This window comes from Helianthus annuus, chromosome 4 (assembly GCF_002127325.2).
Source record: "Helianthus annuus cultivar XRQ/B chromosome 4, HanXRQr2.0-SUNRISE, whole genome shotgun sequence".
Lineage (NCBI taxonomy): Eukaryota > Viridiplantae > Streptophyta > Magnoliopsida > Asterales > Asteraceae > Helianthus > Helianthus annuus.
The window spans coordinates 144,360,384-144,386,258 of NC_035436.2; the positions used below are offsets into that span (position 1 = coordinate 144,360,384).

Below are 25,875 nucleotides of genomic sequence, written 5' to 3' on the forward strand. Positions count from 1 at the left end.
AGAACTCTAAATTGTCACTTGAAGCGGAACTCCACAAGCGAAACCACTAAAAATGACACTTGAAGCGGAACCTTTCAAGCGGAACCTCTGAATTTCGTGACACAGAAGCGAAACCTTCTGAAAATTGACCGAATAAGCGGAACAATTATGTACAGAAAAGCGGAACTACACTATGTCTGAATAAGCGGAACCACTTCACACATCAATTTGGTCCATTTTTAGTCCGTATTTCGGTCCGAAACTTTCTAGGATTTGTTAATGTCCAATAACACACAGTCTGTGAAATTTTGATCCAATTTTGACCGTGAAAACTCCCTGAACTGATGAAAGAAGGTGTAGAAATCAGAATTTTGAGCGAAAAACGAGCTAAACGGTAAGAACTCTTCCTCCTGAGCTCTGATACCACATGTAGGATCGTTAGACGACCTGATGAGTCGATCAGAAGAGTGCTCAGACTGAAACAGAGGCGGAATTCATTGATTTAGTCTTTGTTTAGCTTGATTTCACACTTTAACGTCTTTTTTATTAATCTGCTAACAATTTACAAGCTCTGGAGACAAACTGGCAGGGCTTCGCCATCACAACACAACTGCTACCTTGGTTCCGCTTATAAGACCACCTATATATAGGCATGAGGTTTCGCTTGAATATACATGCTCACATAAGCGAAACCTCCTGCTGTCATTCAAGCGGAACTAACAAATGACATACAAGCGGAACTATCTATGACACATAAGCGGAACCATGTCTAAAACATGATTTCTCGATTTACGTGCATAATACAATCAGCCCTAACCTAAGACTCGAACTAAGATGTAGTCGACAGACAACTGCACCAACACACGCGACTCCCATCAGGGTCTGTCTCCAAGCTTAACATCCACTCAACCTGTCGGGGGGGGGAGCCAAACCGATTACGTTTTATTTTTTTTTACGTCATAATTTTTTTCCTCTTACAGTTTACGTAAAAAAGGTCTACTTGTATACTGGGAAAATTTGTACAATTTTCAGCTCAACAAGGATTTACGTTTTATGTGGGAAAAATGTTGTACGCTTAACATCTTACCACGGCTGTGTGGACGCAAAACAAGCATCTAGGCATCCTGGGGATTGAGAATTTCGGGTCGCCGTTGAGGACGTGCGCCCATGCATCGACTACTGACCCGGCTACGTTGCTTCCAATCTCCAGGGATTGAAGGGCTATAGCTTCCGCCCGTGCCCCAAACATGTCCTCAAACATCACATATCTACGGGGCATGAACAAAAAGGAAAAAAAAAAGTTTACAAATTTAAAACGGGGAATTTCCAGAAGTTTTCATATTAGGTATGTTTCCTAACAAATACCCGACCGATAGGGTTTTTACAAATTTATTTTTGGATTGTGTAACTTACGGAAAGTTATCGCATGCGTCGTCCGGTTTGACCTGTGTGTATGGATCACTGCATAAAAAAAACACATAAAAAAAACGCCTCTGTGGTTTAAAAAACAACAACATATTAAAAATCAAAAAACATAAAAATCATTTTAGACTTGGCGTAAATGGCGACACGGGCGCAACATAAAAATCGTGGTTGTTTATCTTTTTTACCTCTCGGTCATTTCAAATAGTGCTTGCTTCAACAACCCATTCTTTGTCCGCTTACGGAAAAGCCACCGCCACGCCGAAAGTTCCAGCGTCGTGGTTTGTTTTGGGTCTATCTCGACATCATCCGGGTTGTAAACCAAGCGCGGCTTCTCATGGAACGCTCGGATTGGTCTTGCTTGAATAGGCTCCGTTTGCTTCGGGTGTCCCCCAGTTCCCGTGCGCTTACTACCCTCTCCCATGTCGAACGGGCTGCGGGTTGCAATAGGGACCCAGAAATCAGCACCTAAACGTCTTCTTGCACCGTCGGTGGCGCCTGCACCACCCCTACATACGGAACCCGAGCCGCCCTCATTACCTGCTGGTGGTGGGGATTACACAGGAAGAAAAAAGAACGAGAGAAAAAAATTAAGAAACATAAAAATCAAAACATTTCCTAGCGCGCAAAGAAAATTCTAATAAATAAATAAAAAATATTAAACAAAGTTGATAAGTATGTGATTTGTTTTTTATACAATCACAGCGTATGTACTCGAGTTTTTTTCCGTTTGGCTGCCGCTCACACGGCACCCTCTGCGATATCCCCAGACTGAAACTAGGTTGGCTACCCGACGCAACATCAACCTTCGTAGGGGCCTCACCTTCGCGCACCCAGGACTTGAAGCTTAGAGGGCTTCTAACAGGGCTAGATATGGTGGCCGACACATCCACAGCATCCGAAGGGCCAGGTCCCAAGTCAGTCTGGACACCTGCTACTGGTGGGTGGTTTGTCACAGGTTAAAAAAAATAAAAGAAAGGACCAAAACGAAAATAACAAACATAATAGCACCCCACGGAACGTACCAGGTGATTTTTCAGCTGCTCCCGCGCCATACGCTACTTCCTGCGAGATCCCCAAGCTAAAACTCGGCTGGCTACTGGCCTCACCCGGCCCCTGCCACCGTCAACACCTATGGGAGCGATAATAAATAGTTAACACATAAAGGCCAACATTTTCCCGTGTTTAGACATTAAACCAAAATACGAAACGTGACTTGGTATTTTTTATATACACACCACTGTGTGTACCCACGGGCTGTTCCCCCTCGCAAGATACCCCGGGCACGTAGTCTGCTGCACGTAAGCCCGAGGAACAGGCTGCGCTGACAGACGGGGGGCCGATAAGAAGCCTCGCGGCAATTGATGACTTGGTCCAGCCTCGCCCCCGTCCAACAGACCCAAACCCCATTTCCATCGTCGAACTGCGATTAACAACCGTCTCACCTCCGCCAGTCTTAACGCTCATTTCCACCCCTTCCGTTGTCACGCCATCAGTCCGTTCAGCAGCAACCCCTTGGTTAGAAGCACAGAAAACTCATGCATCAGATCATTTACCAGCTTGAAAAAAAATAAAAATAAAAAAATAAAAAATCTTATAAACAAGTTGTTGCTTATTTTTTTCTGGTCACATACCTGTTCCGGGTTCTGAAACATTTTCAATTGCGGCTGCGAGCCTGGGTAATCCAGCCAGCGGAGCAAACAACCCGCATACAGCTAGGGGCCGAAGCACGGTGGCAGGTTGCTGCTGCAAAACGTCGGCGGCATGTGGGCTCCCATCAACAGCCGGCTGTACATTTTCAACACCGTCATCGTCGGTTACGCCCGTTTCTTTGTTCACATCATCGGGCGTGACTTCAGGACCGCCCGTAACGTCACCCGTGTCTGAAAAAGAAAGTACAAAAAGGAACTAGTTACCTAGCAGGCTCATTTCTTCCATTCATGGGGCCTTTTTCGTTACCTGACTTGCCAACATTCGCAGGGCTCTCAACATCCGAGCCCCCCACTCTCGTTTCAGCCGGAACGCTAGCATTGACTTGACTGTTATCCCCCAAACTCACCGTACCCTAGGTATCAACCGACAACTGTTCTTCCCCGTGATTCACCCCCTCTAAACTTTCAGCCTCCTTGTACCCAGCATCGCCGCTAGCTGCTGTAATAGCCCCAACATTGCCCACATCTGGCTCATCGGCGCCATCGTCAGCATCGTCTCCACCCGCAGCGCCACGTGTCCCTAATATGAAAATAAAAAAAACACTTTTTTCGTGAGACACAAATTGAATGGATAAAAAATTCGAGGGGGCGTTTGTTTATTTATTTCCTTCTTTTATTACCTGGAAAGGTGTCAGAGACTAGGCTTACATCTCCCAGGCTCGCGCCGTCCCCCTCTACTGCGGTTTTGGCGATACCTGTTATCAACACATTTAAATTACCCTCTTCGTATTTGTCGCCAGAATCAGAAGCAACATCTGTGTCGTCTTGCGCCGGTTGCTCAATCCCCCCTGCAGAAAAAACAACAAGGTAAAAAAAAATGCACCTAGCGTAGCAAAAAAATAAAATAAAAAACAATTCAATTACCTGCTAGGGCGGACGGAGGGTTGGAAGAACCCCCGGCTGTTCTATTCAGCATGTCGCCTTCCTCGAAGGTCTCTAATCCCTCATCCGGCAAACATGGCAACACGTCTAACACTTCGAGGTATTTCCGCTTCAACCTCCTATGATCCTCGTTGTCCGGATCCAGGTTCAACCGATCGCTTAAAGTCTTCTCTATTTTGGACCTTAAAGCAGCTAACTCTTGTAACCATTCATCCACAATGCTCGCCTGTCCGCCCGTACCGTCATCGTTTTTTACAGCGGCAGACGAATTTGCCATCTAGTCAACACCATAAATCGTTAGTGTTTTTACAATTTACGTAAACCTTCCATTTTTAACGAAAAAAAGGTTTTATGTTTTCTACAGTTTATCGTTGAAAACATTATGATTTTAACGGTCTACGTAAATTTGTTTTACGGGTAGACCAACATTAAACAAATTATAAGGAAACACGGGAAAAAGAGATACCAAAAATTTAAATATGGTCATACCTGTTCAGCTCCACCGTTCTCAGCTGGGGCCTCACTTAGAGGTTTCACCTGGCCACGCCTGAACCCTCCGTTCGCTATCTCGTAGTCCTGACGACGCGTCAAAAGATCTTTTGTCCAGTAATGAAATGCGCGGACCCCAACGCCAGTGTTGCACGCTGGCTGCTGCGTGCAGTCTACATACAGCAACTGTAGTAAAAATAAAAACACAATAACATATTTAACATAAAAAAACTCTTAATAAAAGAAATCAAATTAAAACATAACGACCAAACACATGCTCACCGTCAGGATCGTCAAAGGCCCCACCCAGCAACACTTGGGGTCCGATGGCCTCCATTTTTTCTTACACTTCCTCAAACACTCGATAATGAATTCACACCAATTGTAATCTTCGTATCTTGTTTCCGCTGTCAAACGTTTCAAAATCTTGTCTTTGACATAACCGTTCTGCTGTGAACTGCCCATCGTTGTGAGGAAAAGCAAGGCAAAATCGGTACGAAAAAACGCCATGTCCGAATACGTGTCCTTCTGAATTTCGGCCGAAATCAGTGAAGGGGCTATGTAAGTTGTTGGCGGGAAGCGTGCCCGCCACGCCTTCAACGATGGATGAAGCGTCTTGGCTACCTCGACATCAGCAAAACTCAAACCTGTGTTTCGTATCCCTAACAATTTGCTAATCAACCCCCCGTCAACCACCAAGCTGGCATTACCTATGTTTCACGTCATCGACTTCGCATCAAAAATATCCACCACATGGAAGGCTAACTTCTCAGGAATCCCGTTGACACTCAGACCTAACAAGCCCCCGAAACCCATTGCCTTAATAGCCTCTTTCTGATGATCACTTAAAACCATCATGGCACTGAATAATTGCTTCGGGGAAGATCGTGTATTCAACGCTGGAATGTGTTGTTGTGCTGGTTGTCTGTGTTTTTCCTCCTTTTCGTTGGGGAACCACAATAGTCCGATTGCTTCCGCTTCGTTGTCTGCCGTTTGACGATTGCCCGTGGGGGCGTGTCGTCTTCGTCGCTCGAGTCAAAGAGCACACAAGCGACATGACTATTGCGCTGACGCCTGGACCTCGTGCCTACATGTACGCGGGAGGAAAACATTTATGTACATTTGGGGGTCGTTTACACGTGGTGTAAAAAAACCAGCTGCTAATTACGTAACGAAAGAAAACTATCTTTTCTTACCGGAAGTAACGCATATAACATCTCGTTCTAAATTTGTCTTCCCCTTTCTCCGGCTCAAGCTTCTGGTATGTGCAACCATTTTTTCTGTGTAATCACCTACGATAAATAATAAAAATATTGAAACATCGTCAAAATATACAAACCCCCCCAGAAGATCAAACCCCAAACCTAACAGAGCAGCCACCAAACCTAAAAATCTCGATACTGCCATCAAACCCCAAACCTAACACAGCAGCCACCAAATTTTCCCGGCAGCCATACATTGAAACTAGTTTTCCAAACACTACAATCCCCATTCAATAAAGGACCCCAACACCCCCCACCCCCGCTACATAACTTGCCACCACCCACATTCGTTCCCAATAAAATATCAAAAAGCATCATTCAAAAACCCCATTACATAATTCTCAATATTGGAGGAAGGGGAGAGACACCAACCTTTTAACGTTTTTTCCTAGATTTGAAGCTGGGAGTCCTCGCCGCTTTCAAATGGGGACGCCGAAATCGGATTCGCCGAAAGAATTTTTGGGTGTTTCTTCGTCGCCTAAAAGAGGAGAGCAGAGAGTTTTTCTAGGTTTTGATGTTTTCTGCTTGTTTATGACGAAGAGAGGAAGAAGGCAAGAAGTAAACATAGAGAATTGTAAAATTTTAATAGTGATTAGACATGCATGCTGAAATGTGCAGGGATATGACTACTGGCATTAAAATTAGTTACCTAAAATACCCTTTTGTTAATAAAAAAATCAAAAGCATAAAAGACAAAAGAGTTGAATACAATTTAATCTCATCCATCCATCATGTTGATCTAAGGGCTAAAAATTGGTTCCCATGGTTCTTACAACTGGAGGTGGTTTTCATTTTAGCGGTCCCCTATATATATATATATTAAAAATTAAAATCGCATGTATAACATAACAGTTTCGCATGTCTAAAAATCATTTAAATGAATACAATTTAAAATCGCATGAGTATATCAAAATCACATGTTTGAAATTTATATGCTATAATACCTCCAATAAACCATCTCCATGGGATTTAAAGTCCTTCAACAATTTCCTGATTTGTGGACCCTCTACTTTGGTGTCTATCGACATGCATTCAGAAATTGTTCCATAAATCTCTATTTCCTGATCAAAGAATATAGACCTGGTGTGTATCTTAGTAGCATCTTTTTCCAATGTAGTTTCGCTCCAATCAGCAGGCTCAGTATATCTTAAAATATGATCATTCTTTCTGTGATTGAACCTTTAGACATCCATTGCACCATCAAAATGATTCATAAACTCTATGAGAGAGAGTTGTGAATTTGACACCTGGCAAAAAAAAATGGTTCTCACTCTCAGATCTTGAAGTTGTTCTCATAAGTCCAGACATTGGCTCGTGCCGGTAAAAAGCCGGAATCCACATGTTTCTCATCGAAAACATATCATCAACCCATTTGTTTTCAGTGAGACCGAACTCAATCATCACCAACTTCCACTGTCTCTCGAATTCTTCGGGCTCAATGGAATCAGTCCATACAATGTCGCACATCCTCATTGTTATTGCACAACTCGTGTCCAACCTATAACAATAAATGCTTTTTATATCACCCTATAAAAACACTAACTAAAGTCAATATAAAATCCTATACCTTATCTGCCACTTTTTTCATTATGTGCCACATGCACAATCTGTGTCTGCTGTTAGGGAAAACCTCCTCAATAGCCTGTTTCATATCACGGTCTTGGTCTGTCACTACAACCTTTGGCTGCCGACCAAATGACTTTAAGAATGAATTCAAAAGCCATTTATATGATTCAATGCTCTCCGATGCCAACAACCCAGCTCCAAGTGTTACATTTCGACAATGGTTGTCAATGCCAGTGAACGGAACAAATACCATCTTGTACCTGAACAAACACATGCAAAAACACAATGAAAACATGCGAGATTGACAAAAATAACATGCGAAAACAACAATATAACATGCGATATATTCAACACCACCTCTTCAATGTCTACACATGTGATATTACAAGTTCAGGAAGTCATATAACATGCGAAAATTAGTAAAAAGCATGTTTGTATTGAAACACTTACCTGTTTATCTTGAAAGTTGCATCAAACGATATCACATCCCCAAACTCCATATAGTTAAGCTTGCATAAACCATCAGCCCAGAACAAACCAGTTAACCGTTTGTCATCATCAACAGAGTATTCAAACGAATAATCAGCTAAATACTGTTTTTTGTCAGTTATCCTATTAATCACCATGTCAGCGTCATATTCTCCTATATAGCTGTTAATTCGCTTCCTAAAATTTTTGCAATCATCAACCGTGGCACCAACGTTCTCGAAACCACCATAACGTTTCCTCATTATATGGAAAGCTTTGACAGGACCAAGGTTTAAAGTGTCTAATTCCCATACCATCTCCTCCTGGACATCTGACAATTGTCTAAGCTGGCAGCATGTGAATATCATCTTGACAAACAAACTTATGATTATGCCCATCAACAAATCTCTTTACTGTATATAATCTACCATCCACAGTGCAAATCATAAGTTGAGCTTTGCATCCAGTTCTAATAGTCCCCCTGTTCCTTGTTTTGAATTGCTTTTTTGACTTCGAATAACGATGGTCAATACACAGTGGTTTATGTCCCTCGTTAGAACAAACAAAATACTTAGTTTTGATTATACCACCACTGTGTACTTCACCACCTTTCCGAATAGAAAAACCAGCTAACTTAGCATATGATTGGTAAAACGCATATGCTTGTTCAATAGAGATAAATTGCATTCCAACCACAGGTGTAGCTGATGCTTGAACCTCCGGAGTGTAAACCCTTTCATCTAAATGAATCAAATCAGAAAAACAAAAAACATGCGAATTATCGGACTAGTTACATGCGATATATTAATAACAACATAATTTCATCGTAAAGAACACCAACACATGCGAAATCTATGAACAAAAACATGCGAAATTGATGATTTTGATTAATCTGTTTTATATATGCGATTTATTATACCATAACATGCGAAATGCTTAAAGAAAATAAACATCAAATGCGAATTGAAAGACTCATAACATGCGAATTTGTACATGTTGCTTTCATGTCAAAAATATACTCAACATTCAAACTTCAAAAACAGTTACAACAATGTAAAATCAGTGGTACGATTAAACAAAAAACAAGTATACGAACAATTTAGAGATCTGAATTAACATAATTACCATTAGAACAATCGTTTACAACAGTTGAACTTCCAATGGGATTTGGATTTGCAGGTGGCGGATTTAAAACATCCTCAATGGAAACTCTCTGATATGCAAATAATTGAGCATGATCACCAATCGGTCGACTTTCTTCAAAATCAACGTTTGCTCGTCCAGTGCTAATCTGTGGATCCATCGGAAAAAAAAAACAATTGAATGAAACCCTAACACAGAAGAACAAAAACTGCAATTTGAGAATTATGAAAAATTTGAAACTGATTCGAATGATAATTACCGGGATATTAGTGTAACGAACTTCTCGCTCGCTGATTGAATGAAGAGACGAATTTGCCCTCAGTTGATTGAATTAATTGCCTGATTTAACCTTATTTATGAAAAAACGAATCAGGACACGTGTATGGCTAATATTGTCGCGTATGTAATGTACGATTAGGTAATTTGTACCATATTCTTTACCGATATATATATATATATTCTTTTTTTAATGGTAAAGTTTATATACTTAAATTGGCTATATATATATTTTTTTAGCAACATGTATTTAAAAAGAAAATCATCATTTTTTTACTATTAGAAAAAAGGTAAGCAAAAAGCCCAAACACGCCCTCCTCGTCGACGTCTGCATGTCCAGCCCACTACTCACAGAGACGACGAAATAGTTTTTGCAAATCATAGAGAGAGAAACCTCTTAGAGAGAGAAACACGAGCTTGAAGAAGACGAACCAGAACGAACAACATTACATACACACATATCTTCACATTCACATGTATCATATATGTGCATAATTTCCGACTTATTAGGGTTAATTCTCCCAAACGGTGCCCTAATTCGATTTATTCGACTCCTAGGGCAAAATTCGTTTTTGATTTTAGAAATTCATCCATTTTATATTAGGGCAAACGTTTTTAAGGTGGAGATTGTTGCTGTGCTCTTTGCAATTCAGGTATTTCTCGCAGAAACCCTAGAATTGGACGATGCTGTATAAACCCTAGAACTGTAACTGTTTGAATTTCTTTTATTAAGAGTTGATTGTTGGTCTGTGAATGTGTAATTTCAGTGCTGTATTGGCGCATTTTGATTGAATGCATGCTGGAAACTGAACAAAGTGTTGTTTAGTGAATGGAAGTAGTGTGTTTTTTTTTTCAGGATATCTGTTGGTGGATCATTGGTTTTGAGATTGTTAATGTTTGTAATGTAATGGTGGTTGCATGTGTGTGTGGATTGTACTGAACAATTTGGTGGTACAGGCAGGTTTAATTATTAGAGTTTTGCTGATTTGCTCTGTTGTACAGATTGACTTGCTTAACTCAACTTAAACCCTAGATTACTTGTGATTAACTGGAAAATAGCGTTGGTTGGATTCGTGATTCGAATAATAACTATTTTACGGTTATGGTAAACGATTGTTATCGGGATGTAGATTGTTTCCTAGTTGGTACTTGGTTCAGTTTTGTAACTCTTTTTCCTTGTACGAAGTATTCCTTTATTCGAAAATCAAGGTTGCGTAACGTATTGCGAATATTATCTATGCTCTTCCTCATATACATGTATGCTCTCATTCAATGTACCACAAAACGTATGTAACTATTTAGTTCAAACATATTCCTCAAAAACAAATAAAAAAAGTGTAGAGGCTGCTTTATAGTTTATGCCTTCATAGCAGTAGCTATGCCTTGTAGTTTCAAGTGGTAAATGTTGGTCGGATGTTTGAGTGCTACGGTGCTACCCTTCATGGTTATTTGGTTGTTATAAATAGCTAATTCTTTGCCATGTTATCTCACTCTACTATGTTTCAAGTACTTAAAACCTATTCCATGCATATACTGAACAACGCCATATGAGACTTTGTAGACCAATGGTGACGATAGACACTTTCTTAAGAGATTGGTTTTCAAACATGGAGAAGCTTGGTGGATTTTGATAGTAACTTAAAAAAGTTAGCACATGTGGGAATAAGACATTCTAGATATTTCTGTACTAGAAATGCCTGCCAGTAGTGAACATGGTTATGATGCATGTGATCTATTTTTCTAAGGCTCCTTACTTCAAAGTTCAGGTTTATTTTTGAAGACAATTCGTGTGCACTACTTCAGTAAGCATATGAAACACAGCGTGTCTTGGTTTACTTAAACAGGGAAATAGACTGATTATACTGAAGGGCTCATAGGTAGTCAAATCAGTGAATGTTAGTTCTGTTTACATGTTTTGTTCATCAATTTATAATTAGTTAGGGTCCACTGCTTCTCAGCTTGGCTGTGGCTCTGGAAGCATCTAATTGCTATTACACTTTATCATATGTTTTTCATTACTAGACTGCTTATTTTCTTCTCAGCTTTTAGTTTGTGCATTGTCGCTATTTATTAACCAGTTGTTTTCTCAGCTGCTTATTTTCTTCTCAGCTTTCGTTTATTCATGTCATTAAATAATTTACTTATGCTAATCATGTCTTTTATCTCTTTGTGTTTATTTCTCTCTCTCTCTCTCTATCTATCTATATACACACGCACACACTATATGATTTAGTTTTTGAGTCAATGGCAGGGACAGTCGACAGACCTGTAGGTGGTTTAAGTGGGTATGCTTGGATGCACTTCAAGATTTATGCTTGTAGTCAATGCTGAGCTTGATTCCATGAGAGGAGTTGGAATTCCTTCAACACCATCTCGTTTGCAATCATCCGATCTTGAGAAAACTCAAGCAGAACTTAGGTAACCGTGGTGCTCTTCCGTATACTGCAAACTGTTATGCTTCGACCTCTTCCTCTTTTTATGTCAAATGAAGGCGACCATAATAATCGATCAATTTTTTGTTTTAGGCAATCATTCACTGCTGCTGAGAAGTTTAGAAGAGAATTAGAATTTCTACAAAAAGTAGGCTGATTGGATGTTTTATATACTATCATCATCACTATCATCAAATAGGTAATCAATTGCTTGCAATTTGCAGGGTGGAGATCCGTTAGACTTAAAACCAGCGAATGCAGCATCAATTAGCTTCCAGTCCACATCGCTAAAAGATCGGCATCCTGAGCAGTTTGTAACAAGGTCTGTATCTATGGTATAATGATATGATCGGTTATAGTATTATCTTTTTAATAACCGTTTCTTTGTATATTATGATTCTCTGATGGTTATAGTGAAGCAAAAGGTAGTTTTGCAATCACTGCTTCACCACATGGAGACTCTGTTGAAAGTAGTGCTAGATTAGGGGCTCCTTCAGTCTGTGAACCGAACAGTGCAGATAATCTTATGCTGCTGAAAGAATCAGGCGATTCTGCTGTTCTAGAACTGCCTAAAAAGTCATATAAACGCAGAATTAGATCTCGCCCAAATCGCGATCCTGTTCGACAAGCTTCCAGGGACTTTAAAGCTTTAGCACATGATGCTAATGTGGCTGTAAAAAATTCTATCAGTCATTTAGAAAATGAATCAGATGGCATGCCAGCTGTACAATCAACCCTTGGCCCCGCAAATCATCATGGTTTGCCAGCCAAATCTGATGGTGAGGAAGCTCCACTCACTATGGCTTCTATTGAACCTGAATCTTTAAAGGGTACAGATCAGGTTCGTACGACAGATTCGAAGGGTCCCACTAATGGAAATACAGAAGAGATAAAAAGCTTACCTGGCCCCACAAAGGTCTTGGACTCTGAGTCATCATGCACCCAAACCGGTCAACGTTTTGATGACTGTAATGGGAATGGTCTGCCAATGAAACAAAATTTGGAAAGTAATAACTTAGATGCAGAAAAGAATGCTAGGATATTAAATATTGACCCGATTTGCAATGAGGATGGCCCTGCTATTAAGGAAGGGGAAGGTCTTAAAGAATCTGAATCGGTCAAAGGAGTTGGCTCGGATGGCTCCACTGATTTAAAAACCGAAAGAAAACCAGTGGGGCCCAATTCTATTTCTCAAGATGGTGGTGCTAATGACACCCCATTACAGGAGTCTACATTGACTGTTAAGGACCAAAATACATGCTCTCCTGACAAGTTAAAATTGGCAACCAAAGAGCATGAAGACTCAATCTTAGAAGAGGCTCGAATTATAGAGGTTGGTTCTTTATATTCATGTATTTCAGACTTAAATACATTTGATGGTAGCAGTATAAAAGTGTCCTCAAATCTCGATAGCTGATTTGAAATTTATTATGAACAGGCAAAACGCAAGAGGATAGCGGAGTTATCTGTTAGAAGTTTGCCTCTGGATAGACGTCCAAAATCACATTGGGATTTCGTTCTTGAGGAAATGTCATGGTTGGCTAATGATTTTGCTCAGGTTTGTTTTTGCTGATACAAATCAAAGTCAAGTAGTCAACCCTGTTATGTATAGTTCTTCCGTACTAAATAAATCATATTATTATACAGGAGCGCCTTTGGAAAATAACCGCAGCCGCGCAACTTTGTAGAAGAGTTTCTTTTGCTTCACGGTTAAGACTCCAACAACAAAGTTTACTGCAGAAGCGAAAGGAAGTCTCTCACGATATGGCAGAAGCTGTCATGCAGTTTTGGCACATGATACAGGTCTTTGAGTTTGCAAATGTTCTATCTTTCTTATATCTGAGTAATTTAATATTTTACAAATGTTCTTGTTACATTTGACAGGTGAAACGTAAGGGAGCAGAGTCAAACTGCATTGAAAAAATATCTGCAGTTGGGATTCAGGGATATGCAATGAGATTCATGGAGTATAATAACTCTCGAGCTCAGTACGATGCAGCTCAGGCACCTGTGACTCATGATGTTGTCTCTGATCTAGCCGTCATGGACCATTCATGGGAGGATAACTTAACAGAAGTACGGGCTAACACTTAAAGTCTTCACACATCAAGTTCAGTACACTGCAACTGTAGTGATGTGTTTAATTTTTGGTTTTCTTGAATGTAGGAGAATCTCTTTTATACAGTGCCACCTGGCGCAATTGAAGCCTACAGGAAAGCTATTGATTCTCACTTGCAACAGCTTGAGGTAAAAACATGCAAAGTAATTATACTTTATTACGTTCTGAGTTTGCTTTTTGTGTATTGAGGTTTAGGTTTACTAATGATATTTTTTATTCTCTTTAGAGAACTGGCACTAGCATGCAAGAGGAAGTGGATACATCTTGCTATGATGCTGTTGCAGGTATTAGTGTTTTATCGACCTGATGTTATAAGTATACAAATTAAATTAAAAGTAACTGTATGTGTATTTCAAATGTTTCAAGATCATGCATTCAGAGAGGATGAAGGAGAAACAGATACCTGTTACTTGTCAGGTGGATTTGAAGGTAGCAAATCTACAAAAAATGCTCAGAAAAGAAGGAAAAACTTCAAACTATACGGCCCAAGATCATATGAAATGGGAGCTGACATGTCATTCATGCAATCTGCTGAAAGAAATGTCGGAAATCAACCATCTGTGCTAAGTGGAAAACGATCTGGAAGTAGTTTAAATGTTACAGTTCCAACAAAACGTGTGCGTACTGGTACTGCTTCAAGACAGAGGATTATAAGTTCGTTTAATGCAGGGGTTTCTGGCCACATACAGACACTGAATAGAACAGATGCTTCAAGTGCTGATACCAATTCCTTTCATGATGAACAAAGTACCTTTCATGGTGGGCCCGGGCCCCAAATACCGAACAATATGGAAGCTGAGTCAGCTGGAGACTATGAAAAGCAATTCAAGTTTGACTCTATGGAAGTTTCGAATAGACCTAAAAAGAAAAAGAAGGAGAAACATCCTGTATGTAAACGTTTACTTGAGTCCTTTATGGATTTTTCATTTTTACTAATCGCGACTAAGTTTTGTCTTATGGTATTGCAGGGATCCGCATTTGAGCACCGTTGGCAACTTGACTCCAATTTTCAGAATGACCAGGTCAAATTTCAACATTGTCTTCAATAGAAAATAAAAATATAAGAAATCTAATATATTACACGTTCATGGGAATGCAGAAGGATCACATTAGAAGGAGACTGGATACACATCAATTTGACTCTAATGGAAGTAGTGGTATGGCTCCTTTACTTCTCATTTGTGTCATTTGCAATCCGGAATATTAATTAATTTCTAAACGTAGTTTTCCTAATTACATCTGAGACTGGTCTAATTTCTTTTCCAGTGGCTTCTCAAATGAGTAATATGTCCAACCCAAATAAGTTCATGAAATTACTGGCGCGTGATCATGGTAGAAAAGGCAAAGCACTTAAGGTATTATATATTGAAATAACAGGATACTCTTTCGCAGTTCTCTCTAGAATATTCTTTTTGCATGATGGATTGATGAAAAGATCAAATTTGCAGACCCCTGTTGGGCAACCAGGTTCAGGAAGCGCATGGTCGTTATTTGAAGATCAGGTAAAACTTTTTAGTTCCCCTTTTATATGTTTGAATAAGAAATAAGTGTTGTTTGTAAGGTATCATATAGAATGCTCTCATCTCTACAGGCCCTTGTTGTGCTGGTACATGATATGGGTCCAAACTGGGAGCTTATAAGTGATGCCATTAACAGCACTTTGCCGTTCAAGGTAAGTACTATGTGCTAAGGTTTTTTCTGCTAAAGTGTAATATATATATATATATATATATATATATATATAGAGTAGGATCCTGTAAAAAGTGCCCAAAGTGTGAGAAGTGTGAGAAGTGTTTTATAACACTATATATAATACTATATAACACCATATAAACACCGTATAACAATATGTAACACCATATAATACCATATAACACTATGTAACACTATATAACATTATATAACAAATATAACACTATAGTTTGTCTGATAGCATGTCTATGATAGATGTATAGTGTTATATTTGTTATATAATGTTATATAGTGTTATAGTGTTATATGGTATTATATGGTGTTAGTGTTATATGGTATTATATGGTGTTACATATTGTTATACGGTGTTTATATGGTGTTATATAGTATTATATATAGTGTTATAATACACTTCTCACACTTTAGGCCCTTTTTACACTATCCTTACCCTATATATATATATATATATATATATATGACTATCTTAATTTACAACATGTGCAGTGCATCTTTCGAAAGTCTAATGAATGCAAAGAACGCCACAAAATATTAATGGATATGAATAGTGGTGACGGAGCCGATAGTGCCGAGGATTCTGGGTCTTCTCATACTTATCCATCTACGTTACCTGGCATTCCAGAGGCAATATTCACTTCTTTTTTATGTTTTATATTTTATCTATTTTAAAATCCATAATTGAGCTAAATAGTGGCTTTCATGCAGGGCAGTGCAAGACAGTTATTTCAGCGGTTGCAGGGACCAATGGAAGAGGAAACACTCAAATCTCATTTTGAGAAAATTATTAAGCTCGGTCAAAAACAACATTATAGAAGAACACATGTGAGTACTATTCAGTTGGTAACCATATTTGGACCTTTTTACATTATACTGTGTCTCTATGTTGACTCACATAATTTGTTTCTTTGCTCTTTGGTTTTTTTTTCTGCAAAGAACGATAATCATGATCCAAGACAAGTGCAGCAGCCTCATAGTTCTCATGCATTTGCTCTCTCTCAAGTCTGCCCAAATAACCTCAACGGTGGACCCGTTCTTACGTGAGTTGTCGGTTTTAGTTTTATTCACATCTCATCACTATTTTTGCTTTGTTACCGAATCTCTAATGCAAGTTCTTTTTGCTTATTTTCCCATTAAGGCCTCTTGAACTATCTGAGACAATCTCACCCAGCCCAGATGCTCTTCCAGCTGGCTATCAAGGCCCACAAAGTGGTGGGTTACCAGCTTTGAACCATGGCCCTGTAGCACCAATGCTTCCCGGCCCTGGTTCTGGTTCTGGCTCCACCTCATCAGCACCTGGTTCATCCAGTTCGGTTCATGGCAGTAACCTTCCTTCTGCATCTGCTCCACATAATCCATCTGTTAGGTAATCCTATGATAATTCACATTTTAGTTTTACAGTTTTACCTGCTATCGAATTCTGATATTTTCTTTTTTGTTGTGTCTGTATAGGGAGGGACGATACGGGATCCCTAGAACAGGGCCGTTATCAGTAGATGACCAGCAAAGAATGCAGCAATATAATCGAATGCTATCTGCAAGGAACTCCCAGCAGTCCGGTTTGCCACCTGGGTCCCATTCGGTAAATGATCGTGGGGTCCGCATATTACCTGCTGGAAGTGGTATGGGTGTTATGTGTGGAGTTAATAGAAACATGAAGATGGCTAGACCAGGCTTTCCTGGGGTTCATTCACAATCTATGTTGAATTCTGGTTCAGCAACACCAAGTCCTTCCGGTATGCACTCTGGGCCCGGAAACTCGATGTTGAGGCCGCGTGATCCTATGCATCTGATCCGGGTGAGCTCTTTAGAAATTTATCTTGTTTTGGTGATAGTTTGTATCTAGTAAGTAGTAAGTTTGTGTTCTTATTTATCGCTGCAGGCTAACCAGAACACAGACCAGAAATTATCACAAAGTGGGACCACTCAAGGATACCCACACGCGATTTCTCCACAACAATCACCACATATGCTTAACAGTAACTCTCATCATTTTCAAGGGCCTCCAAATCATCATGCGAATCCGGCTTTTGCAATGAGACTAGCTAAAGAGAGACAACTTCAGCAACAACGTTTACTGCAACAGCAGCAGCAGTTTTCTACATCCAGTCCCATGATGCCGCCACATGTACAACCACAAGAGTCTCAACTTCCTGCCGTTTCATCTCCACAAAATACTGCTGCACATTCTTCCTCTCCACCAATGAGGAACCCTCAAACGAGTGGCAACCAATTAGTGAAGCAGCAGAGACCACGTCTGTCTCAGCAGTTTTCGCCACATCAGCAGCAGCAGCAGCAGGCTAAGCTTATGAAAGGTGGAAGGGGAAATTTAATGATTCATCAGAATCATCCCACTGATTCTTCGGTTGCGAATGGTTTTCCTGGTTCATCTGCTAGCAAGCCGTCTGTAGCACATTCCTCTTTAAGTCAATCACACCAGCAGAAGACATTTTCTGATTCATCTGATAATACTAAGAATCAAAATCATGGTCCTCCAGCACTAAACCAGAAGTTGGTCAATCAAAAACAAGTAACAGCTTCTCAAAAACTGTTACTGCTTAACCGGAAAGTCAACACCTCTGACCAGACCAACAAGCAAGCTGAATCGTCACCTATGTCTAACACCTCATCTCAGCCAAGTACACTTCTCACAATGCCTAATGCACCTTGTAATGATGCAACAAATAATACCGAAACCACTGTAGATAATGCAGCTGCAGTTATAGTTAAGAACCCTGTGCGGGTGTCTCCACCTAAAACAAGCAGTTTAGGGACAGATAGTGAACCGTTTGGACCACCCACGAACCAGGTTATGATTCATAGGCAGTCTTCATCAGACAATTTGCCTAATCCTGTTGATGTCGGTATACAGCAGCAGCAGCAGCAGCAACAATCACCTTTATAACATTCCTCCTTTACCTGCTAATTTTTGACGGGAAAGTGGTTATGTGCCATACCTTTTGGGTTGGGCTTCCATTCCCTTGTAAGAGCAATCTAAAGGTTAGTTTTCTCTTTTATTCTTGCGATCACATCATTACAGTTGCAGTCTTTTGATTTTCCTCTATTGTTATCCTTTCATATCGTTTGTTTTCTCGTTATCTTTTGCATAGGCATGTTCATGTTTGTTCATTTAACTTTAACCGGACACGAACATAAACGTATAATCGAACACATTTTTTTTTGTTCATGTTCGTTTATTAAGAAAATGGGCATGTTCGTGTTCGTTTAAAACCTAAACGAACAGTTCACAAACGTAAATGAAGATAGACAAACAAACTTAAACGAACACAATTTAACAAACAATAAACAACACAAATGAACATAATTGAAGAAGCATAAATGAACACAAATGAACATAACATACTAACATAAAGTAGTTTTTTGCATAAATTAGTGATTAATTACAGTAAATTCTATTGAAAAAACCATTTTTGTTATAGAAAGCCCAATTACCAATTAGTTATATTTATATAAGTAGTTAGAAATTTCCTTTTATGTTTAGTATTTATATATATAGGGTAGGGATCCTAAGAGAAGTCCACCCTATTTGAGAAACTTGAGAAGCTTTCGGGACCGCCCATTTTCCTAAGCTTTTCGTAATATACACATATGTATAGTTTAAAATCAACTATATACATATATGTATATTGTTAAATCTTGAATTATACACATGGGTGTAGTCAATTTTAAATTATACATATGTGTATATTATGAAAAGCTTAAAGAAAACGTGTGGTCCCGAATGCTTCTCAAGTTTCTCAATTAGCCTAGTGCTTCTCACACGATCCTAAACCTATATATATAAATATAACTACTTATGTTATTAAATTGAAACGAACAAACATAAACAAATGTAAATAAATGAACAAACATAAATGGACGTTCATGAACGAACAAAATGTATGTTCATGTTCGTTCTTTAAATTAAATGAACAAAAATTTGTGTTCATGTGGTGTTTGTAAATTAACAGTCTGTGTTGCTAATTTTCCGTTGTGAATATTTGCAGATGGTCAGTTTCATGATGGAAACAGGCTGCAGTTTGTTTTCTGAATGTTAGCATAGGTTAACTGAAGAGAAGTAAGGTAGTAAAGTTGAGAGGGCTAATTGGTTGGGTGTTTTGTATAAAATGATGAGATGGAGGGAGGATAAAGAGGTATGTGTACAGGCAGGCAGGCAGGCAGACAGGCACTTGTTATGTTAGATTAGCCTTGTTTGTGTATCAGTAGTACCCTTTTTGTAATAGGAGCTCATTGTTATTGGCTGGGGGAAATTTTGTGAATACTAACTAGTTCATTTACTTTATACTTAGATCAACTGCATCTCCCAGATCACCACCTCTTTTATATATATTGTTTTCTTTTTTAAGGAAAGAAAGTTATCATTGTATAACTGATGGGTGGGTAGGTTAGTCAAACCTGAAGCCTGTCGGTCTTGCGGTTTGGGCGCTTGAAGATATTAAAAACCCAATTGATCTCATACAGAAGAGGACTGCTAGGTAACGAATCATTTATCATCGGCTAGGGGGTTGATTGAACTCAATGAACGCCTTTGTGACTCCTATCATATGCATGCATGTTAGACTCGTTAAAACACTTTGTAAGTCAACTCCTGGTTAACTCGTCAAATTTTGTATATAAAGTTAATATCCCACAACAATGTATTATACATACTCAAACTAAATATATGATTAGTCTACATATAAATTAGCTATATTAAATATAGAAGAGAGTTTAAATAAGAACGCTAAATATTGCGAGAACTGTGAAAACAAATGAAAAATTCACAATAACTTGGCAAAAAACATATAATACCTTAAGTGCATTAACTTCGCAATAACGTTATAAAATGAGCGGTTAGGGAGTCAGGGCGTTAAACCTTTTTATTTTGAATTCAAGTGGTTAAAACAACTAAAACACAGAGACTCAAAAAGTAATTTACTCTAATAATAAAGTTTTTATTAGAAAAAAAATATTGATTTTGATTTATTTTTTCATTTGTTCTCGCTCGCAATTTTTTAGTGTTTTCGTAACTATCGAATACATAACTCAAGTATATTTAACCCATAACTTATCTCTCCGTTTTTTTTTCAAATATGAGAAATACAAGTGATAGACAAACGTAACTAAAATAAAAGCAGCCAATGATTTCTAGATCAAGTGGTGGAAGGCTTTCATTTCTCTTAGGAGATGTAGGTTCAACTCTCACTTCGTGCAAAGTGAGGCACTGGTGGACAATGATAGGAGACCCAATTTATATATTATATAAATATTTAGGCAAAATAATTGGGGGCGATTCTTTATAATTTTAAAAATTTTCGACGAAAAATTGGAAATTTTACACTTCTAACCGAAACATTGATTGGGGGGGGGGGGCACCCTCGGGTATCAACTAAGCTACGCCCCTGGTCCAGTGGGTGCCCCGAGAGTGCTCAGGATTGATTTTGTTGGCCGTTAAATAAAACTAAAATAAAAGTGTATAAAAAGAATATCAGATATCGATACAAGTGTCACATATGAATCGGATAACATCGGAAATAAGTATGCATTTAATGGGATTTAGGCATGGTTATACGCAACTAGAGATTCAAGTATATTTTTTCTAAGTGACTTAAATTGCATCAAATTCGTCTTTAGCAGAGCTTGAACCTTGACCTTAAGAGGAGCAATACCACACTAACGCCAAACTCAAACAGCTTTATCAATTGGATCCAACGCCACCTAAAAACTCAAGTATCTAATTCATGTAGAAATAAACATGAATTTAATGGGAATTCTATCTGCTACGCAAGCCAAAGTGGATAAGTGAACACGAATTCGCATAACTCATGGTTATAGGCATGTCAATCTCAAACATGGCTTATACTTGTATGTCACTGGGGATGAGAGTGGACCTTGTATGGTGTTTTGATAATCACACTCTCATACCTGATTATAAAATTGTGTCACATACTTAATCTCATACATGCTTAACTCATTACCCATCGGATCTACTCGTTTATGAAGTTATGTGGTTAAGAATTACTCTTTGGGAAGCCCATTACCCGTAACGTGATCTTAAACTCAATTAATGTTTCTAACGATTCAATAATTTGACTAATTTTAAGTTTCTTGCACCTTTAACGTTCCATTTACTTATTTTAAAAGATTCTATAATATATTAATATCTTTGTTTCGATGTAGGTAAACGGGTTTGGGTAATTACGCGGGTATGATCTAATAGCATATCTACTCCGAACCAACAAAACTTTTTGAAACTACCCATTAACTAGTTTCTTACTACTAGATAGTGTCCATAAATCTCATAATAGGTGCCCAAAGATTCATAGTGAATTTCGATAGGAGCTTCTCTTGCAGCAATAACACGTTGATCTAGTCGCCATCGCAGCCACAAAGGACTACCTAAATTGATTCGTTTTTGCCGATAAGCTCCAATTGCATCATAGGCATTACAAAAAAGGGTTCTTTTTTATACTTATAGTTATTATCTTCATTTTGATAGTTTCTACGATTTCATGGATTATACCTATTTACACAAATACCCCGACGATTTCCACTCGTTAAGACATAGAGTCCACTAAGCATATCATACTTCATATTCGTCGTAGATGTTTAAATTCTTTTGTCAACCCTATAAAAACGAGTACTTTTACGACTCTATCTTTAATCATTGATTAAAAAATAATTGTTAGACACCCCCACTGTATCTTTGTATCTCCTTCACAAATTGCGCTTGTTTAGAGAGATTATCATAAATGACTAATATGTGTCGCTTATGGTACATGATATATTCATAGAGAGATTATCGTAAATGATTAATATGTATCGTTCATGGTACGTGATATATTCGTAGATGAGACAAAAGAGAAAACTCCGAGAGAAATATGGTATAATATTGCATAATATAACTATTAAATCAGGTATTATTATGGCTAAATCTAATTTTGTCTAATCGAGCCAATTTTAGAAAATTGCAAAATTGCAATTAACTGGATAGGAATTAAACTAGTTGTCCAAATAAATGAGTAAATTACTCGAATCAGATATTCAAGCTCATCAAAAGAAAATAATTTAAAATTACTTAAATTAGTGGAACATCAATTAGACTTCGAAATCAGGGCTCTAGATGATGAAATTCAAGTCTGAAGGTTCGTGTACATTGTCTATAGTCGTTTGACACATGATCCGGCCCCTTAAGACGTTTACATCCTTACTTATGGAGTTATGGGCCCCGTAACTCCAAACATAGCAAGAGTTATCCTTTTTTTTTTTTTTTAAGTTGGATTATTTTCTAGCTTATTTAGTATGAGTCTTCTCTTGGGTTGGCTCGGTTTCAACTAAACACCATATCCCTTGAACCCTTACTTCTTCCTCGATGAGAATCAACGAAGACGAAGGCTCACAATGATAATGTTATGTATTTAATTGACATTTGAATGATCTTCTATTGTTAAAAGTTAAAACATGGATTTGATATATCGAAATACACAAATTCATCTTTTCCCACATGTTAAATGATCTAATAATACAAGTATAGGAGGAGGACTCCAGACCTACAAAGTTTCAACAACCTAGTTATTAATTAAAATTAAAATTAAAAGCAAATACATAGTTTAGTGAACAAAGCTTGAAACTTGTTGTCAATTTGCTGCAGAAAGCTTATAAGTGCTACTGAAAGCTTTGTTCACTGTCTCTACAAGCATCTGCTGTGATTCAATTATCATTTCCATTCTCTTCTTCTCCATTTCCAATCTGTACCTCTCTACATCTCTTATCATCTCAATCTTCTTATTCTCCATCTTTACAAACTTCTCGGCAAAACCCTTTATTTCCACCGCCAATTGCGCTGCCACCCCTTCTTCTTCTTCTTCTTCGCCGCCATTCTCCTCCTCCTCCTCCTCATCCGCATTCTCCTGATAAAACGCCTTATGTTTGTGAACCACCGGAGTCCTCAACCCCCGAACAATCCTGCTTCCACCTTCAGTAAATCGCAGATTTCTAGTTAAATACCCGTTCGGGACATGATGACTATGGTTCTGATTCTTAGTCCTGCTGCTTCTCTTGTTAACGCGATATTCACCATCATCGTTCTCCTCCTCGTCGTCGTCGTCTTCAACATTTTTCCGCTTTTTCCCATTTGAACTACTCGGTTTTTGGTACTCCACCAATGCCATAGACTGCGAAGATGACGAAATCGGCAACGGCCCTTTCTCCAAATTCTCCATAAGTTTAAAAAAATTCCAAGCAGTCGCTTTGGACCGAGGTTTACCCCGCTCCGCACGGTAACGTTTACGCAGCTTTTCAAGCTTGTGACGACATTGTTTCGACGTCTTCGTAGGCTCATCATACCCGCAACGCGCAGCCACCGTGATGGCTACTTCCTCCCACTGTCCAGCCTTCAAAGGTCCTTTTTTCAAAGAGTACCATTTTTCTTGATAAGCTTGAATCAAGTTTGCAGTTTCCTGGTGAGTCCATGGTGAGATTTGTGGTTTAATATTATTAATTGGTGAAGAACTGGCTGCCACGTGGATAAGTGGTACTCCTAATGGTGGTGTTACGGTGGTGATGGGTGATCCGGTTGTTAACGGTGGTGACGGAGAGGGGTTTTTGGGTGATTGATTTGGTTTAGGGCTAGGGCTAGGGTTTGTTTCGATATTTGCAGGTGAAGATGGAGATTCATGATCTAAATCAGGGTTAGGGTTTTCATGAAAATTAGGGCTTTGGATAGGATCGTCAGGTGTTGATGATGGCGGTTGCTTTGAAAGAGGAGATTCGTGATCTGACGTAGGGTTAGGGTTTGTTGTATGATAATCAGGAGTTTCCGTCGGTGGTGTTAACGGTGACGGTAACGGTGATGGCTGTTGCTTATGTTCATGGTTAGGGCTAAAGTTTTCCGGTGGTTGTTCGGTTTCTGTCGGTGGCGGTGATGGCGGTAGGAGAGAGGAAGACGGTGGCGGTGGCGAAGGTTGTTGATGGTCGAATTGAAGCGGAGGTTCCAGGTGGTCTTCAACGTGTTCCGGCGGTGGAGGTGACGGCGGACGTGGAGGTTCCTGGTGGCCTTCAACGTGTTCCGACGGAGGAGGATGATGGCGGTCGGGAGAGTTTTCCGGCGGCGAAGAAGGTGATATCGAGTTTGTGAATTGGTGGTGGTGGTGGTCTAGGTATTCAATTGGTAAGGACGGAAGCGGAGGTTCCTGGTGGCCTTGAAGGTGTTCCGGCGGAGGTGGTTGTTGGTGGTGGGGTGAGTTTTCCGGTGGTTGTGGCGGCGAAGAGGGTGAAATTGAGGTTGTGAATTGGTGGTGGTCTAGGTATTCAAGTGGTGAGGGAACGGAGGGCTGATGCGGTGGAGAGGTGATCGGTGGTTGGTGGTTGTCGTTTTCTGGTTGTTGATGTGGTGAAATTGGGGGTGGAGATGGGGTGGTTGAAGCCATAAGGTGGAGTTGTGGTGGCGATAGTGGTTGGATAATGGTGGGGAATGGGTGGGTGTAGGTGGTGGTAACTAATAATAAAAAAGAAGATAATAAAGTGAGTGGTGGCTGGCTACTTCTAAAGTGCGCTTAGTAGTAGTAGGTGACTAGGTGTCCAGTGCCTATGTTATATCCAACTTCTTAGGTCGGAGTATTCGACCCGACCCGATGTGTGTATATATATTTTTTAATCCTAGCAACTAATGTCCAATATAATAAAAGATAGTAGTTGGAACTCTGTTTCAAAAATCGCTAGGCGCTAGTTGGGTAGTGGAGTATTGACTAGCGATTAATCGAGATTAATAGGGATTACTTGGAAATAATCAGATCGAGATTTATATATGTAATTTTTAGTTATATATACACACACATTTTTATATGTAGTTTTCTAAAGTAGGCATGTTTTAATCCTTCATTAACCCATTTTTTTAAGTAACTAGAAGGAATTTACAAGGTTTGGTTGAAATTTGGCCAACGTCTCGCCAAAATTTGGCCAGAATAGGACCGCCATTGACCGCCTAGCAATTAATCGGGCATTAATCGGTGAACCTCCAATTATTGATTAATTAGCGACTAATCGAAGACTAGTCGGGATTTTTACAACCATGGTTGGAAGGCATATTCAGGGAGAATTCCGGTCAAAACCAAACTACGGAAACATGGTGTGAATCCACCAAACCAGTTATGCCCAAGGTGTGATGCATATGACGAGACGGTAAGTCGCATGCTAATGGAATGTGCAACGGCAAAAACAATGTGGTGAAACGTATTTGGTTGGTTAAAGCTTTCAACTACGAGGAACTATAATACGTGTGAAGATATTGGAGGCAATGATCGGGTCGAAAGAGTGGAAAAAGTGATTGGCATGATAATCATTACAACAATATGGCATTTATGGAAGGCGAGAAACAATAAGATTTTCAATAGTTATAATAGCCCGGAGACAAAGTAACA

General features: G+C 39.2%; 2 protein-coding genes across 3 annotated transcripts; one reads left to right on the forward strand and one right to left on the reverse strand.

The window, feature by feature from the left end:
• The first annotated feature begins 9,483 nt into the window (after positions 1-9,483).
• On the forward strand, positions 9,484-19,789 carry LOC110936522 (chromatin modification-related protein EAF1 B). 2 transcript variants are annotated; one of them, XM_035989027.1, is made up of 23 exons: positions 9,484-9,852; positions 11,451-11,617; positions 11,725-11,779; positions 11,856-11,953; positions 12,046-12,964; positions 13,070-13,189; positions 13,279-13,434; positions 13,516-13,707; positions 13,798-13,878; positions 13,977-14,034; positions 14,117-14,637; positions 14,719-14,772; positions 14,850-14,907; positions 15,017-15,105; positions 15,199-15,252; positions 15,342-15,422; positions 15,947-16,084; positions 16,166-16,282; positions 16,394-16,497; positions 16,596-16,823; positions 16,910-17,255; positions 17,340-18,462; positions 19,467-19,789. In XM_035989027.1, exons 2-22 carry the CDS (start codon positions 11,487-11,489, stop codon positions 18,360-18,362), a joined length of 4,623 nt encoding a protein of 1,540 aa, XP_035844920.1. In that variant the 5' UTR covers positions 9,484-9,852; positions 11,451-11,486; the 3' UTR covers positions 18,363-18,462; positions 19,467-19,789. The 2 variants fall into 2 exon arrangements, with proteins under 2 accessions (XP_035844920.1, XP_022034623.1); XM_022178931.2 differs by having other exon boundaries at positions 17,340-18,457; positions 19,465-19,789.
• A 3,139-nt stretch (positions 19,790-22,928) lies between these two features.
• LOC110936524 (vegetative cell wall protein gp1) lies at positions 22,929-25,064 on the reverse strand. Its single transcript, XM_035989028.1, has one exon. It carries the CDS (start codon positions 24,883-24,885, stop codon positions 23,095-23,097), a length of 1,791 nt encoding a protein of 596 aa, XP_035844921.1. The 5' UTR covers positions 24,886-25,064; the 3' UTR covers positions 22,929-23,094.
• Positions 25,065-25,875: the final 811 nt, after the last annotated feature.

Excerpts from the sequence above, each read along its gene's own strand:
- LOC110936522 (XM_035989027.1), top strand. The coding sequence starts at position 11,487 with ATGCTTGGATGCACTTCAAGATTTATGCTTGTAGTCAATGCTGAGCTT. Across the intron at positions 11,780-11,855 it reads AATTAGAATTTCTACAAAAA|GGTGGAGATCCGTTAGACTT; the intron begins GTAGGCTGATTG and ends TGCAATTTGCAG. Across the intron at positions 15,253-15,341 it reads GGTCGTTATTTGAAGATCAG|GCCCTTGTTGTGCTGGTACA; the intron begins GTAAAACTTTTT and ends TCATCTCTACAG.
- LOC110936524 (XM_035989028.1), bottom strand. The coding sequence starts at position 24,885 with ATGGCTTCAACCACCCCATCTCCACCCCCAATTTCACCACATCAACAA.